This window comes from Trachemys scripta, chromosome 12 (genome assembly GCF_013100865.1).
Source record: "Trachemys scripta elegans isolate TJP31775 chromosome 12, CAS_Tse_1.0, whole genome shotgun sequence".
In the NCBI taxonomy this organism is placed as follows: domain Eukaryota; kingdom Metazoa; phylum Chordata; order Testudines; family Emydidae; genus Trachemys; species Trachemys scripta.
In genome coordinates this window covers 13,806,642-13,824,071 of record NC_048309.1, presented here as the reverse complement: position 1 = coordinate 13,824,071, position 17,430 = coordinate 13,806,642, and the positions used below count along the sequence as shown (strand labels likewise).

Genomic DNA, 17,430 nt, shown 5'->3' with positions numbered 1-17,430 from the left:
ATGATTGTGGGCTAGGACACATGACTAATGAGAAGAGGTTGAGGGAACTGGGATTATTTAGTCTGCAGCAGAGAACAGTGAGGGGGGATTTGATAGCAGCCTTCAACTACCTGAAAGGGGGTTCCAAAGAGGATGGAGATATGCTGTTCTCAGTGGTGGCAGATGACAGAACAAGAAGTGATAGTCTCAAGTTGCGGAGGGGGAGGTCTAACTTGGATATTAGGAAACACTATTTCACTAGGAGGGTGGTGAAGCACTGGAATGGATTACCTAGGGAGGTGGTGGAATCTCCATCCTTAGAGGTTTTTAAGGCCCGGCTTGACAAAGCCCTGGCTTGGGATGATTTAGTTGGGGTTGGTCCTGCTTTGAGCAGAGGGTTGGACTAGATGACTTCCTGAGGTCTCTTCCAACTCCAGTCTTCTATGATTCAAGTTACTTTGTCATCACTGTGCTGCACACAGCTTGTGTCACTAAGGGTACATCTACACTACAGGGGGGAGTCGATTTAAGATATGCAAATTCAGCTACGTGAATAGCGTAGCTGAATTTGACGTATCGCAGCCGACTTACCCCGTTGTGAGGACGGCGGCAAAATCGACTTTTGCGGCTTTCTGTCGGCGGCGCTTACTACCACCTCTGCTGGTGGAGTAAGAGCGCCGATTCGGGGATTGATTGTCGCGTCCCAACGGGACGCGATAAATCGATCCCCGAGAGGTCGATTTCTACCCGCCGATTCAGGCGGGTAGTATAGACCTAGCCTAAGACTTTTGGGGGCATAGCTCATGGTTCTTGTGCTGCAGTAAGAAGAGATGCTCTATGATTCCTTCCCAGTGAATTGTGGGAGAATCTGTTTGTCCTGGGGGGAATTGTGGGAAGACCCTGGAGGACTATCAGAACTCAAATGCATCCTCACTGCAAAGTGGGTGGATTACCAGTTTGAGATGAAGTGGAACCCGGACTCTAACCCTTAAGCACCAGCTGTGCCAGCTAGCTTGGGTTGAAAGCACAAATGAAGTTGGGTGAAGACACGAGTGGAGTTAGGGGCAACATGCAGGTAAGAGTATGGGCTAACTCTGCAATGAAGACACATACTTAGAGAGAACTTATTCTGTGGACAAAGTGGTTGCACTATAAAAAATGTTCCCTGTTGTATTCATGAAGAAAAACCTGCTCCTGCTCCCACTGAAGTTGATGGTAAAACTCCCATTGAATTAACTAAGGGGAGGACCAAGTCCTAACTGGAATTAGGGTCAAATTTTAGTACTCCTGTTTGCTGACAGGGTTTTTAATATGGTGAAAGTGGCAAAATTCCTGTTTTGAGCAAAATCATTGATTATGAATTCATCTCTATCAGAAATTCATTATTTGTTCCTCGCTCTTTTCCTACCAAACTGATTTTGAAATGGGAGGGGAAGGGGGAATAAAATGTAGTGCAAAACAAAACAAACACACAAAATGTTATCTTCTTTTTATTTTAGTTTTTTCTTGAATTGAGTGAAAATATGATTTCTCACTAGGAGTGAGGATTTATTTGTCTTGCCAATCTAAATGCTTAATCGTGGTGTTAATTCTGGAAAAAAGATTATTGGAAGTAAAAGTGTGTTCTTTGTAGAAAGCACTCCCAGCAATCTCTGTATATTGTGCACAAAGGCTGATTTGCATATCCTGCTGGAGGCACCCGGACATGTTTACTTTTACAGGTGTGTCAGCAAACCAAACCCAAACAGCATATTTGTTTCCAAACTTCAGTGTGCCTATATCTACAGTCATATGCTGCAGAAATATCAGTCTGGTTTTCACAAAGTCAGGCCTGCAACTGTCTATGTAGGCTGGGATTTTAAGAGGCTCCTGAGACAGCTAGATATCCAAATCTCATTGAAATTCAATTGGATTTGGGTGCCTTACTTCTGTTGGCTCCTATGAAAATTTCATCCCTGGTAGTTAGGGGCAGTTGACAGAGTTGCATGGACAAGTTAGGTAACTGTGTGCATGACCTATTACATGTCCAAACTATCAAAATTTGGCTGGTTGTTAAGAATTAAAGGGACATAAAGAATAGCAGGAAATTGGCATAAAAGAAGAAATACATTAACGGTTATTTTTTATTACTGAATATACAGACGTCTGATGCTACTTTTGAAACTGTTTTATTCTCTTTATGCTATTTCTCTGAATGCACTTGATAAAATCTAATGAATAAAAATAATGTAGGAGGTTATTTAGTTATAGTCATATGAACTCATGACCAGGTTCACCGGGAATTCCTATCTAATTCACACTGTCAACAGTTTTCCGGTAGGCTACTGTAACATTGCATTATTAAGCTACATTATATATTCGGATGGTCCAATTCTGCTGATGATGAAGCCATTATGATTTTTGACACTGACTTCAAAATGGGATCAAGAGCAGCCCTTCAAGGCATACTTGTTTCTATTAAAATGATTTGTGCTTTTAAAAACAGCCTCCAGAACATATGCAATTGTCCCAAACTTTGGACAATGCCAGGTTTCAGATATGCACAATAATAAGACTACTACCATAATAATGCTTCACAGAGCTACAATAATAACGATTCCTGGAGCTCACACATTTGCTGGGCCAATTTTTGCTCTGTTACACCAGTGTAAATCCAGAATAACTTCAGCGGCAAGACTCTAGATGTAACAGCATGTAGAAATTGGCACAACGGGCCATATCTTCAACTAGTATAAAGGCGTGCAACTCCAATACAGTCTGTGCCTATGAAGGTTATGCTGATTTTCACGAGCTGCTAGGCGGTGGGAAGGAAATGTCACTGTAGGAGAGACTGCAGTCTGCACACTGCATTACATTAGAAGAGTCTGGAAATTCTTTCTACTCCATTTTAAAATCATCATGGAGAAACTGACTCTCACCTCCCCATGTCCTCAAATGCCTGAATAAATGAGAGAATTATACAGAGGTGGGGGGGGGGGCAGAATTTACCTCACAAATCAGGAGCAGGGTGCAGTTTTCATCTGCTTAGCAGGAATAGTACAGCCCCTCCAACTACAGCACGTGCCTAGTGTGGATGCTAGAGACACACAATGAAGGTGTCAGGTCTGGTCCCACTGAAATCACTGGAAGTCTTCCCACTGACTAAAATGGGAGTTAGATCAGACCCCTTGTGGGTTTGTTCCCACCAATGGCATCTGGTTTAGACCCCAGCTCCAGCAAGAGCAGAATGTGTTGTCATCTTCCTATAGACCTGTTCCACTGCTGGCCACACCCTATACAGAATAGCTACAGTTCTGCTGTGCTGAAGGACTTCTGTGACCCTCTGTACAAACAGGTGAGAATGTCTCCCTGTATGCAAGGCCTCAAGAAAAATATCTATATTCACATTTAAATAATAGGAAGTGAAAACTGGCAGCTTTGCACATCTGTATAAGCAAAATCATAAAGAAATCCTGACCCGATAATAGTTAATGGGAATTTTGCAATTGAATTCAGTGGGGCCAGAATTTCATCCAGAAACCCCAGACTCATCTAGTTTGAGAATCTAAATAACTTCCAATATAACAATATTACTATTTCAGCTTCAAACATCTAACACGGGAAGTGAATTAAGTAGTACATTCAGCACAGTATTTGAAACTGAATGGAAAAAATAGACTAGTCTATGGTCATCTTTCTTCTTTTGTATTTTATTTCTGAAAGGTTACTGTTTGTTTCATTACAACAAACAGTAACCTCATGTACAGAGGAAGGGAAGGCACAGGAGAAGAAAGTATAGCATTGAAACCAATCTGAGCACACTGGAATGGTAATAACAGAGAGAAAAACATCAAGCAAACTGCCTACCTTGTCCTCAGAGTCACTTTTGGCTTCTGATTTGCTTGGTGAAACCTTAAATATTTGAGAAAACAAAATACTGTAATAGTGGATGAAATATGTCCAAATTCAGCTTCTTTTATTAGGAAGGATCTGAAATTTCATCAGTTAGAACCCAGCAGGCTTATCTATGCCAATAAGGGAAAGAATACACATGCAACCTACAAATATCAAACTCTATTTTGCTTTCCAAATGGGAAAGATTTATTGCATATTAATATGAGATGAATTCATTTCCTGAATGTAATTTTGAGACAGTGTCTGGAAAGATAAAAAATAAAAATACATTAGACAAACCTGCAGGTTCTATTATTCCCTAAAGGTGAACCCAATCATGACCTATGGCATTTGCTGTCCTTTTGCACTGCTAATTTAGTATTTTCATTACCCAGCTTCCTCTCTCATTAACAACTATTATTCTTCCTTGTACTTAATGGCTTTCCTGTCTCTTCCTTGACTTACATTTGTGCTGCCAGTAACTGATGGTTGTTTTGTTTGTATATTTAGACATTTTCAAAGCAAGTTTTAACTCAGGGAAAATATTTTTAACAGAACTGAGTGACTTGGGTTCTAAAATAGTCTATAAGAGTATAGGCCGTTTTCCTAATCAGTACCATTAAGTAACTATTGCACAGTCTCTTTCTTTCCCTATCAATCTAAGCATTCTCTATGGCATCAGTTCAGTTTTACAACATTAATCTTTGGTACCCGAGATAATGAGCATATTAGACATTCATAGATGCATATAGATTGGAATTTAATAAGCAGTCTTTGTTCTTAGCTGTTCCCTATAGAGCAAAACTGTAGGCAAAGACTTACCAGCGTTTTAAAGAAACTCATGACAGAATTATTGTTGTCTGTTGTGGCAAATGCCTTGGGGTTCTCTTGTTTTACGGCTGCCTCGTCAGTATTGACACCTGCTGAGCCTTGCTGCACGGCTTTTTGGTTGCAATCATCTATGTCCTAAAAAAGGAGCACAGTTTCTTCAGACCCAGCTTGTTTAATTTCCAGTGGAATGTAAAAGTAACACTTGTGATTTGCATCCTGTTGCTCTCAAGAGTCACAACCCCAATTCCAGCCATACTTATCCAGCCTACATATTCAGAACAATCGAACATTTATACAACTCTTTTTGCCCCCTCTCTTCTAATGTAGTAAGCATTTGCAGATGGCAAGAGGAACACTGTTCTGAGCTACAGAATATAACACACATAGCAAGTAAAGTTGCATGCAGCATCCAAAACAACCCCCCTTTTCTATTAACATGGCTTAGCGCTTGTGAATGGTAACAAATGGCTGAGATTTTGGCCTTTGAAGTCGCAATGTCTGATTACAACATACAAAGAAAACTTCTGCTCCTCAATATAGTGCAATTTCCAGAAATAATTTTTATCTAGAAACCACAAACAATATTAAAAAAACCTCTCAAACCACCAGCAAACATCAACAATAACTCTAGCTTTTTAAGCCACACAGAGCTCTCTCTCATGTATGAGGGGCCAGATTTTCCAAACAGTACAATCAGGAGAGTTTTCCTATGCTCACACTCAGAATTGGGAATTTATTTTCAAAGAAGCTCACTTCCCATATAGGCAGTGAATAAGGGCCAGATTTTCAGAAGTGCTTAGTAGCTGCCGTTAGCACATTTACAGTCTGATTTTCAAAAGAGCGCAATATCCACGATGTTAAGCTTTCCTGAAAATCTGGAACTCTTAGAAAATGTGGCCCTTAGACTGTCTTCATAATTTACAATTTTGGCACCACTGATGACTCATAAACTATCTAAAGAGCTGTGCAAAAAATTCACCTCCCCCTTCCCAAATATCTTTTACATGAATACCTAAAAGAAATAACATAAAAGTGTGAGTCCTCACACACTTTTAGGTTTTGATCTTGCAATGTCCTAAGTGCATTTTGAGAGGTACTGACCATTCCCATCTTCACTGAAATCTGTGGATGTTGAACACCTGGCAGGATTGGACTTTGGGCTTTAGGGACTCAGTTAGCAGACAATTCAAATGCAGTGGATCTCATTGTAACTAACAAACAACAGTGTGATGAGCAAAGTGCAAGCAGACCAGTTAGGGATCTGCTCCTAGTAGATAACTTTGTAATTGTTAGCACTAAAGAGGCTAATAGATCAGTTAATCACAAGTCTATGGATTTATGCACATGAAAATGAGTGAATTCAATTTCAGTTTACAGTGTCTTACATATAAACGACTCTTTGAACAACGATTGGGCATATTCTTCTTTTCCCCCTTTATTAACACTCAGGTTCCCTTTCTCCGTTAATAATTTATTTGTTGGGCTTGTTCCTGAAAATCCTACTTATGTGAGCAGTCCTGTTGCAGTAAATAGGACTGATCATATGAGTAAAGTTTGAAGGAGTTAGAGTTTGTGACCCCACAAACAATAAGCCAGGTTCCTTCCCCTGTTCTAGCCTCTCCATAGTGCTGTGATGGCATCGAGGGCCAGAATCTGGCCATAACTGGTCAGCTGAAAATTCCTGGCATGGGAGAGTGCTCAGCTTGTGTTTCTCTGCCCAGAACAATAACAAGTGATGATTCAAACTGCACTCTATCACAGAGATGGGCTGTTTCCTCAACTTCTCCCCTTTTGGGCTGCCCATATCCACCTATCTTGAGGGAACTGAGCTTTTTCCAGAGGCACAAGAAGCAACTTCACAGTGGGTGCATAGTTATCTCTCACTTTCCTGGGGCCTCCCCACACCTACTCCATGTGTTTAGGACAATTCTGCACCTTTCTATGCTGCAAAAGGGGAGAGGAGAAGATGTCCCAATTGTCTTAATTTCAAAAGCCTACATGAAGAGCAGCAGGACGTAGAAGATCTATCAAGAACCCGAAAAAGAGCTCTGTGTAAGCTCAACAGCTTGTCTCTCTCACCAACAGAAGTTGGTTCAATAAAAGATATTACCTCACCTGCCTTGTATCGCTAACAGAAGATCACAGTGAGAAAGCAAAAGTCCGACCAGCTAGGTATGCAGGTGCACACATGGGACTGCTGGATGGGGTATGCAAAAGAAGTGTTCATACAAGCTGAGGTTGGGGTTGAGGTTCCACTGAAAATTGGGCCCCATATAATTTTAATCCAGATAGTTTTCTGTACTTTCCTTGTATCAAATGTCCCTGATTAAGGACTGAGAAATGCTCCTTCTTTCTAAATAGATCATAATTATATAGGTTTCAGAGTAGCAGCCGTGTTAGTCTGTATCCGCAAAAAGAACAGGAGTACTTGTGGCACCTTAGAGACTAACAAATTGATTTGAGCATAAGCTTTCGTGGGCTATGAAAACTTATACTCAAATCAATTTGTTAGTCTCTAAGGTGCCACTAGTACTCCTGGTCTTTTTGCATAATTATATAGTGGAAGTCAATGCACCCATGCCTATTTACATTAGATAAATATCTGGCCTTTGAACCCTCAGGTAATTACGTTAATCATCCCTTGAATTTATTTATTTATTTATTTAAAACCACTTAACTATATAGCTTGTTTTGTCCTTTTTCTTTAATATGTCGCACATTTTAGTCTTTATATGTAGACACTAGGATCCTCACTCACCCCCAATGTATAAATTACCATGTTGCATTGACCGTTCATTTGCACAGTGGCATTTGCAAAGTAGGCATTTACTTCTATGCGTTTTTGCACATGCACAGTTTGGAAAATCTGGGTCCTAAGTTGTCCCTGTCTTAATGTCTGGTAGTTGGAAATCAGGTTACTTCATGAAAAAAGTCACATAGCTAGTTACACATTGACTTTGTGAACTGAACTTAGTGATACCAGTCTCTACTTTAATGATTTCAATAGCTTTTCCCTCCTGGAGATATTAATACTGGGGGGAGGGATAGCTCAGTGGTTTGAGCATTGGTCCCCTAAACCCAGGGTTGTGAGTTTAATCCTTGAGGTGGCCACTTAGGGATCCTGGGCCAAAATCAGTACTTGGTTCTGCTAGTGAAGACAGGGGGCTGGACTCAATGACCTTTCAGGGTCCCTTCCAGTTCTATGAGATAGGTATATCTCCATATATTATTAATGCATCAAAGACTGGGGCAAATTGAAAAAAAAAAAAGGTTTCAATGAGACATGTTAGTTATGGTAAAATAGCAGGACTTAATGAAAAGTTCACTCAGCTACACAGCACCAGTCATCCATTTACTAAGCCACTAAGTTTTAGTCTCAAGACTATCAGTATATATGAACTGAACCACATAATTTACATTTTATGAGGCAGAAGTGCAAAAACAAGTGTCCCTCTTTCACCATTCAGGCAGAATTTCAAAAAGTGAACATGTCAATTAATATTTAAGTTTTCTCCATGCACCCACTTTTCTTGGGGAAAACAAATTTTGAAATGTCAAAATTTCCTGTGGCATAGCAATTCCATTTCCTAATTAGCTCTGGTCATTCTGGACATGAAATTATTTTCGTACCTTGGGCTTCTTGTTGTTCTAAGTTCTTGCTTGATGCTGATAGAGCGCAGAGATGAGATTTACATAGGATGTTTGATCCTGCACAATTGAAGTAAATGGCAGCATTACCATCAACAACAATGGATACAGGATTGAGTCTTTGCTGAGATGCACACTCTGCTTTTCTGCATGGGGGAATGGCATATGGGGAGACCATGGTGTTATCCACACTATAGATTCCGAAGAAGTGGGCTGTAGTCCACGAAAGCTTATGCTCTAATAAATTTGTTAGTCTCTAAGGTGCCACAAGTACTCCTGTTCTTCTTCAATTGTTTTAAATGACTTCAGTCTGTCATGCTTGAAGGAATGACAACACATGCAAAGTCTGTTTATAGATCAGATAATCAGTATGGAACCTGGAGCCTTTAAAGCTTGTGGGTTGTTTTCTGTTAAATGGGTTTGTGGGGTTTTCTTTAATTTTTGCTTACATCTCAGAAATAAAGCTTCATTATGAAACATCATAACAAAAATTAGAAACTCTCTTGCAAAAAAAAATTCAATTTTTTTCTTGGAACTGTCAAACTTACAATTTTTTGGACAATCCATGTATTTTTTGTAAAAATAGTTGGAAAAAAATCAAAAACTTTTGACAAATTTTGAACATTCAAAATTTTTCAACCAGCTCTAATTATAATCTACTAAACCATGGCAAGAGAAGAGATTTCATGCGGGAATGATGTATGCAGTATTGTTCCGTAAGTGTAGTCCATTCCTGTATTCAGTTCACTGGTATTCTGATTCAGCACTGTTTCAATGCATTGTTGACTTGGGACCTAAGATCTTATCAGTTACTAGTTTTTTACCCTCTATTCCACACTCACCAGGGGTGCAGATATTACAGTGAAAAAAGGAAAGAAACCAGCAGAAAGAGAAATATTTCTGTACCCTTTGGTGACATATTCACTAATGAACTAAATAAACTAAAATTGAAGTGCATTTTTAAATGCATTAGGACATACTGCCCTTTTCACTCCCTCAACAAAGTTTACCTCCTCTCCAGGCTGTAAATATTGGCATTTTGAGGAGGTACTTTAGTGTCTAGATAACTATAGTGATGAGTGCAGTACAGGGCAGACAAATGCATCTGAACTCATATTGATTCGTTTACTTATACTTAGATCAAGCTGCCTGCCCCAGGGTGAGCACAGGAGCTCACTAGCCATCGGTGGAACCTGCTTCCTCCTGTACTACAATCCTGCTTGATGGGCTGGTACAGGGAGCATTGAAGGCCCAGCCCCATCTCCTCCCTGCCACTCCCATGGGTAGCGAGCACCTCCCCTTTGAGTAGGGAGGAAGGGGTTTTTGCACAGGGACTGAATTCAGCCTTGTCTCTAGATGTACTACATAAGTTGGGGCGTAAGGAGGGTATGGAAGGAAGATTCCTTGTGCCCTTGTACCTCCACTTCTCATGGAGCAGGCCACTGTTATTTTCTCAGGGGGGAGGATGTTTAGCATGAAGGCTGCTATATAGAGCTGTGCTTGAGTCCTAAAAAAAGAAGCCCTGATGTCACCACTGTGAGTCGAGATGCTCACTGGCAGCAAAAGGGGGAAGAGGGAGTTCTATACTCCTGCCAGGACCCTTCAGGGTCCTGCAGCAGTACAGGCCTCCCCTCACCCTGGGGGGAAGAAGGGGGTGCCTGTGGCGCTGACCATAGGGAAGGCAGGGATAAGGCACAATGAAGGTGTGCCCAAGCCTCCCCCTTGGCCGGCTCTGAGTGTAGACACAGCAGCTGCCACCTGCCTTCCTGGCCATGCCTTGGCCTCCCCTCCTAGCCCGCAGTGCCAGAACGCCAGCAGGGGCTCCCCATTGGGTGAGGATGCAGACAACAGATCCCTCAGTGCAGAGCCGCCCCACGCTGCTGGCTTGGGCATGCCCGTGATGAGAAGCCATGGCTTCTGGGTCACTGCTCAGAGCTGGCAGTGGGAGGAGGGCCTAGCTCCCCATCCCCCTTTTTTGTGCCTCCTGGCCTCCTTCATTGTGCTCCCCCCTTCATTGCACCCTGTCAGAAATTCCAGAACACGATTCTGGAACATTCCAGCATCGCTCAAGTGCTGATACAGAGGCTGTCCACACCTCTTGTACAGCACTGAGGGACAAGATGAGAAAGGGACACCCATGCAAATCCGATCACTAGAAATCTCTGAGTAGTAGGGTAGGCTCTAGACTTGGGAGATCAGGGTTTGTTTCTCAGCTCTGCTATAGGCTTCCTGTATAATCCTGACAAATCACACAGGGCCAGATTTACAAAGGTATTTAGGCACCTAAAAATGCAGATAGGTGCCTAGCTGTAGACACAAAAGCACCTTTGGAGATTAGGCACCTAACTCCCATTGGAAGTCATTAGGAGTTAGGCATCTATCTGCATCTTTAGGCACCAAAATACCTTTGTAAATCTGGGCTTTAATCTCTCTGAGCATAATTCCTCATCTGTAAAGTGGGGATGACATTAATAGTACACTTCTCCAACCCTTTGTCTGCCCTGTCTACTTAGATGAAGTTCTTCAGAGCAGGGGCTGTCTGTGTGCACGCGCGCACACACACACACACACACACTCTCTCTCTCTCTCTCTCTCAATAATTACAGTGCCCAGCACAAGGAGGCCCTGATCTTGTTAGTGGCCTCTAAGTGTTATTTCAATACAAATAACAACTTATAATAATACAATATATTTTCTTGAAACTGCAGTATGGATTTACCAGAGGCAGAGAAAACAGTGACACAGGAAGTAGTAATAGCCATTAGGAGATGATGTTGCCACTTTCTTTGAGGCACAAAAAATAAGTTGCCAATGTATCTTCAATAGGTGGTATCTCTGAAATACCTTGAGAGAAAGGACTAGCTGACGTTATAATGGCACACAGGAGATTTCTATCAACCTGTCATTAGGCTTTTTTATCAGTCTCCACTTTTTCAAAGAAATATTCCTTTGGGTCATGTTTCTGAGATTTTCTTCCTCTGTATCATAGAATTTTAAAAGAACTATTTATATATGATTTACAAAGGAGCATATATTTGTATGGGCAAATGGTGGGTTGGGGGAGGAGGGGTGAGGAATTCTGAGCATGTGAAATCATGAATGCAATTAAAAAACTTTACTAGAGGGCTTCTTTGGCACTGTGAAGTGTGCACAGAGTGGGGTACAGTCTTAGACCTGTATGCAAGGAGTTAAGTACACAGGTTTCATTAGCAATAACAGGATTTTACCTGCTTAAATCTCCAGCCACCATTTTGCAAATCTACCACAGAAAGATATTCATCACAATGGCTCAGAACGTTTTAACAGGCTATTTAGGAGTTTCTTGCAAGGACCTGACACAATAGTTTGTACAGCTGCCAATTACAGGCCAAAGCCTTTCCAAGAACAGTATGTTCCCTGCAAAACACACGCAGTCTGTGCCAGTTTCAGTGGCCATTCTTCCAAGGATGCCATGTATAGTGGTACTGGACACATGATAAAAGCTAGCTCTACTTCAGATGTGAAAGGGACAGTGAAGTGTGAGGCACCAGACCAAAAATATAGGATGCAAAATATACATTACTAAGCGAAACTAGCCTCAGCAGAGTGCTTGAAACTAGTGACATCAGCAAAAGAACTTCAGTGACTTCAACCTGAGTTTCTCTCTCTCTGTCTCTCTCTCACACACTCAAATAGAAATGAAAGAGAGAGAGACAATCAAACACAAACACACACAAAACCAAACACAGGACTGTCTAGCGACCATCATTGGTCAACTAGGAATAGGTGTTCTACATTCCTACAGCCATCCCAACGCATCTCATTGCTGACCTGAAACACTCGCCTACGAGAGACAGACTACACAGTGTAGAGAGAGGTGGAGGATGTAAAGAGCCTGAGGCACCATGCTACCCAGAGCCAACTCAAAACCCAACATGCCACAAAGCACAACTAAATCCGCTATCACCCTTTCTTCCCCCTAATAGACACACACATGTTGCATAGTTAAGCTCATATTTTCATATGCGGCAACCAAATTGCATCAGCAAAATAGGTGCACATAAGAGCAAACAATCAAATTGCACTCACAGGATACACCTTTTTCTCTGGACAGTGGGCAGTTTCACACACAGTTACCTTTTTTGCACTATAATCACCCTTTTTGTACGAAGAGCTCCCCTAAACTATTAGCCTCCATCAGCATTCAAGCTGCAAACTTAGACTCAAACCTGGGTCTTGATATGGGGCTTTAATTGTGGCCCAGCACTACCTTCAACAGGAATTTTGCTGGAGTAAGGACTGCAGCATCAGGCCTTTACAGCGTAAGTCAGGAGGAGATAAAAAATATAGAACCTCATATTCTAGAGTCATATTTAAATACCCACAAAAACTTCTGCATCAGCGCATTCCATAATGTGCTCAGCAAAGACAAATGCTAATGAAAAAAACTCTGGAAATAACATAGGAGGAAAATCAGCATTAGGAGCTAAATGTTCCTGGGTAAATGTTCCTGGGTAAATGCATTTCTGTAAGGAGCCAACCTTTTGAGTAATTAAGGGCTTATACTATAATCTTAGTTCAGTCATTAGAAAAACATATCAAAAGAATGTATTCCTGCCAACACTTTTGTTTGTATGAATCCTGGCTCAGTGAAACATTTCAAGCAAATAATTTATCTTTTCTTTGGCTTAAATAGTAAATTCTTCATCAATTCATGAATCCTGTCCTTGTTTTAATTATGCTGTGATGTGAATGTAGTTTTGTAGACCACGAAAATAAAGACTGGTTTGTCAAACACTGAATGCTTGTGCAACTCCTAAGCTAAAACTGTGGAGTCTATCCTTCACTTACCAGCAATGTTATTGGTTATTTGTTGGTGCTTAACCTCAGTGATGCTTTGACTTGAACAGGCTCTTATAGAGGCTACAAATCACAATCCACCAAAAATGATAATGGCCAACAGCAATAACTTGAGTTTCTTTTTAATGGTGTAACATTGTGCAGACACAATCAAGTTAAATTAACAGCTGTTTGGGAGATTTTTGGTGTAATTATAAATCTTAATCCTTCTGCCATCATACATGCAAAGTAACCAGTTTTACAGGAAACATAGTATGTATGTATTTGAAGACAGAGGCCAGATCTTAGTTTAATCAGGTGGAATTAAAGCAAAGCTCAGCAACTCAAGAATAATTATAAATTTGACAGCATTTTTATCACCTCTTTTCATCTGGCTATAAAATGTTCATTCCTGGCTTATCATAAAAGGTCTCAGGCTCCCTCACCTGCTGCTTTTTTGTGTTCTGTCCCTCAAATATACAAAGAAATGCCAGGAAATTCAAGGCTAAGGCTGAAGTTTCACTATCACATTGAGTACCAATTGAGGCCCTTACCTACAAGCACCTATACACATTTGTGACTTCACTGGGACCATTCACATGCTTAAAGTTAAGAGTATTTGCAGACTCAGGGAGTTAGTCCACAAGCAGTTTCACTGAATTCCAAAGGCATTATATGCAAACTAAGGCGCAAATCCTGCAAATACTTATGCATGTGCTTAACTTTACTACTCCAACTAGTCCCATTCATTTCACTTGCATTGGTCGTTACAGGATTGGGGTCGAAGGTAGTAATTCAACATGAGCAAGGGTAGCAGATGTCCAAGTATCCAAGCTAGAGCTGTGGAATAGAAGAAACATTTCTAACATGTAATTGTTTGAGTTGGAAAAATTTACTTTGATTTGATCGTGTTTGTGATACATTGATGTTTGCTTTTAACAAACGCTCGCATGCTTGAGGTTTACACATGTGAGAATTTGTTCACAACAAGCAAATGTTTAACTCAAATTCCTAGTGAAAACTACTTTTGTTTATGTATTGCAGTGTACAATGTATGCTTCACGTTTCACTGCTTGCACCAACCAACACAGCATGAACGGTACACTGCACATTTTATAATTAAATATGCAATTTGAAATGTGTGCTTTGTGGTTGCTTAAGTCTTGACATAAAAAAGGAGAATCATAGGCCAACTATAAGTGTCTGCCAGTCAGAGAGGGGTGTGATTCCCTACAACGTTTTTATACCAGCAAAAAGCCCTACTGTAGATGCAGTTATACCAGCAACGTTGTTTTGCTGATATAGCTTATTTTGTTTGGGGAACAGGCATAAGCTATAGCTCTAAAAACATTCTTTATTTCTGGTATCAGTTGTGTCTTCTCTCAGGGGTTTTGCCTATGAGCAAACCATTCCTAGTAAAGTGAAATGGCATAGGCCTGCTCTAAAGAAAGTCACAAACAAAGCAAGAATTGTGAATTTTATACTTAACTGTAAAGGTAACAATTCTAATCAGCTATAGGCCAAGACTTAATCTTGAAGAAATTTGTAAATATTTTTGAATCCTGGCAGAATATCAGTCTTTCCCTGGATAATTTGCAAACTGAAAGAAAAGGCAATATGTACTGAACACATTATTCATTGTGGATTATTCATTCAGCTCTGCTTTAAACAGTGAGTGATTTTAGATTCCATGAGTCCAAGTCAGAACACAAATACACAAGTGTGCATAGGCACTATATCCCATATGTTATACATTAGCTGTCTGAGATACCCAGTGATGTGCACCATTTTTGAAGGACAGGCACAAAAACACATTTGTTATCAATAAACTTCTATTCTTTCAAACTCTTATCTTAAAACAAACTTGCAAACCTTAAAAAAAAAAAAAAGATAAATAGATGTATTTTAGGGCTGAGATCCTCCAGAACTGAGATAGCAAACCTTGGGGGGGGAGAGGGGATGGGTGGGCGAAATGAATTTCAGTGTAGAAAAAGAAAGACTTATTTTAGAAACAATACTGCAATAATATATTCAGAAGGCAAACAGATCTCATTCAGAGATATGGTCAGTGCTGCTCAAGGCAGCAGTTAGTGATATTCCACCATTAGTGTAATTAGAGGACTTATGCTAGAGCCATCAAAATAATAATTGCTCTTAAAATTGCCTTTTCCTCCATAGATTCTGATAAACAGCTGTCCAGTTTTTATAATGTCTTTTTTCCCCAGAGGTCATAAAAATATTTGAGCTAGATTCTCAGCTGATGCAAATTAGCACATTGAAGCTAACAGTGGAGTTACACCACTTCACACCTGTTGAGGGGCTGGCCCTTTGAGCAACATAGCCATGCTTGAAGTGCCATGATATGCAAAATCCACCTCTAGTAATTTTGATGGTGTAAAAATTTACAGATGAAGCCTGAACTCATCCCTTAGAAAAAGTTTGGGCTGGATGCTCAGCTGTTGTAAAGTAGCATTACTGTGTTGAAGTCAATGAAGCTATGTTGATTTGCCCCATTAAGTTTAAGAGCCTATTAATAATCATTTAAAACCAGAAAGAACTCTGATTACATTTCCTCCTACATTCCACTAATTCTACTTCAGAGTGCTGACAGCCCTTCATAAATAAAAATATACAATAAAATTAATAATAAACCACTGCACGTTCTCCTTGCTACTACCCGCTATTCTACAGGAAGAGTAAAAAAAGCCATCACATTTGAGACAAAGTATAAAACAACTCAACAGTAGCGTCAGAACAATTGCTATAGATACAAAACAATTGTTTATCTCAAATGCTGAGATCTTATCTATAAAGCGCACACAAGAGAGTCAAGGTCTATTTCCAGCTCTGCTACTGACTAGCATATGACCTTGGGCAAGTCTCTTAACTTCTTAATGCTTCATTTTCCCTGTCTCTAAAATTTATTCCTATCCATTCTAAAGAATTATCATTCTTTGGATGAGGAGCACTATATACACAAAATGCAAAGAGTTACTATGGTATTCTAGTCTTCACTAAAGGTTGTGACCTAGTATGTATGATATGCAATAAGTAGCTAGTGCATAAAATGAATGAGTTAGTATTTTATAAGCTTCATGTGAAATATGCCTAAAGAATTTCCTAAAACCATTCAATATCACACACTGAGCTCCTAAAGCATGAAAGTCACTTGTGCTCCAAGTACATTTTTTACACGTGCAGCCAGCTGCTGTTCATCATCTAGACTAATGAAGCATGAATATAGCTATCTTGCCCAAGTCTTTGGTAAAAATACAAATGAACTTAAACTGTAGGTCAAACATCACCAATTTTGTCATGAAACAGATGCCACAGCTTGTATTAGTCTTACAGAGATTGTTAGATTTCCCTGATAAGTGGGGGAGTCACACTACAAAGCAAGAATATTTGCTGCCTGATTCACACAACCATCAGAACATGATGCTGTCCTGCACCATTAATAATCCTAAGAAATTTCATTAAGGAAGAAATTGATATTCCCATTCAAACACTTGCCTTCCCCTGTGGGACATTGTTTGGTGTGCTCTGTAATCCAGCAGCCTCTTCCGCTGTGATGCCTGCGTCAGGAATGTCTGCAGTCTGGCTTTCCTCTTGGGTTTCAACTTGTGTCTTACTCTTTTCTTTCTCCTTCCCCTTTTCCAGTTTGAAGAGTCTGTCAAAGAAAGTTACTTGTTTTGTCTTTGATGCGGCTGCGTCCTCTGTCTCAGGTGATGCTAATGCTATTAGTTCAGTGTCACTAAGTTCTGCTGCAGAAGGAGCCTGGCTTAGGTTTTTATCGGACCCTTCCTCCAGCACAGCTGTTGCAGAACTATCTACTTTCTCACTTGATGCTTTGTTCACTTCAGGCATCTCTGAACTGACATCAAGCTTAGCTGATCCAACTGATGAGTCTGTAGCTTGCTCTTCAGTACGTCCTGGTACAGGCCGTGAAAAAGAAAAGACAAAACGAGATTTTGCAGCTGGCATGGGTTTCTTGGCCTCAGTCCCAAGATTTTTTCCATTTGCATCAGAAATGGAGCTTATCTCTGTTGTCTTCTGGGAAGAAACGGCCACATTATTCTGTTCAACACTTGTCCTTGCATCCACTGCAAATAGAAACATAAAACAGCAATTATCCAACAAAGCAGGGAAGTTATCCTATGAATCGTGGTGGTCTAGAGCTTTAATAAACTCATTCTAAAATGCAATACCTGCGTGAAGACAATATATACTGCAATGTGTTAAGTAAATGTGGTGTTCTCTGGTACAAAATGTGAGCTTCTG

General features: G+C 40.3%; 1 protein-coding gene across 9 annotated transcripts in view; it reads right to left on the bottom strand.

Moving 5' to 3' along the window:
- The window catches only part of BCAS1 (brain enriched myelin associated protein 1), a 92,106-nt gene that overhangs the window by 45,976 nt on the left and 28,700 nt on the right, over nt 1-17,430 (bottom strand). For all 9 annotated transcript variants that reach the window (XM_034786948.1, XM_034786943.1, XM_034786945.1 and 6 more), the window contains 3 exons: nt 16,663-17,252; nt 4,675-4,818; nt 3,826-3,870 (listed from right to left, as the gene is read on the bottom strand). In XM_034786948.1, the coding sequence (XP_034642839.1) occupies nt 3,826-3,870; nt 4,675-4,818; nt 16,663-17,252 (779 nt within the window). The remainder of the gene's footprint in view (nt 1-3,825; nt 3,871-4,674; nt 4,819-16,662; nt 17,253-17,430) is intronic.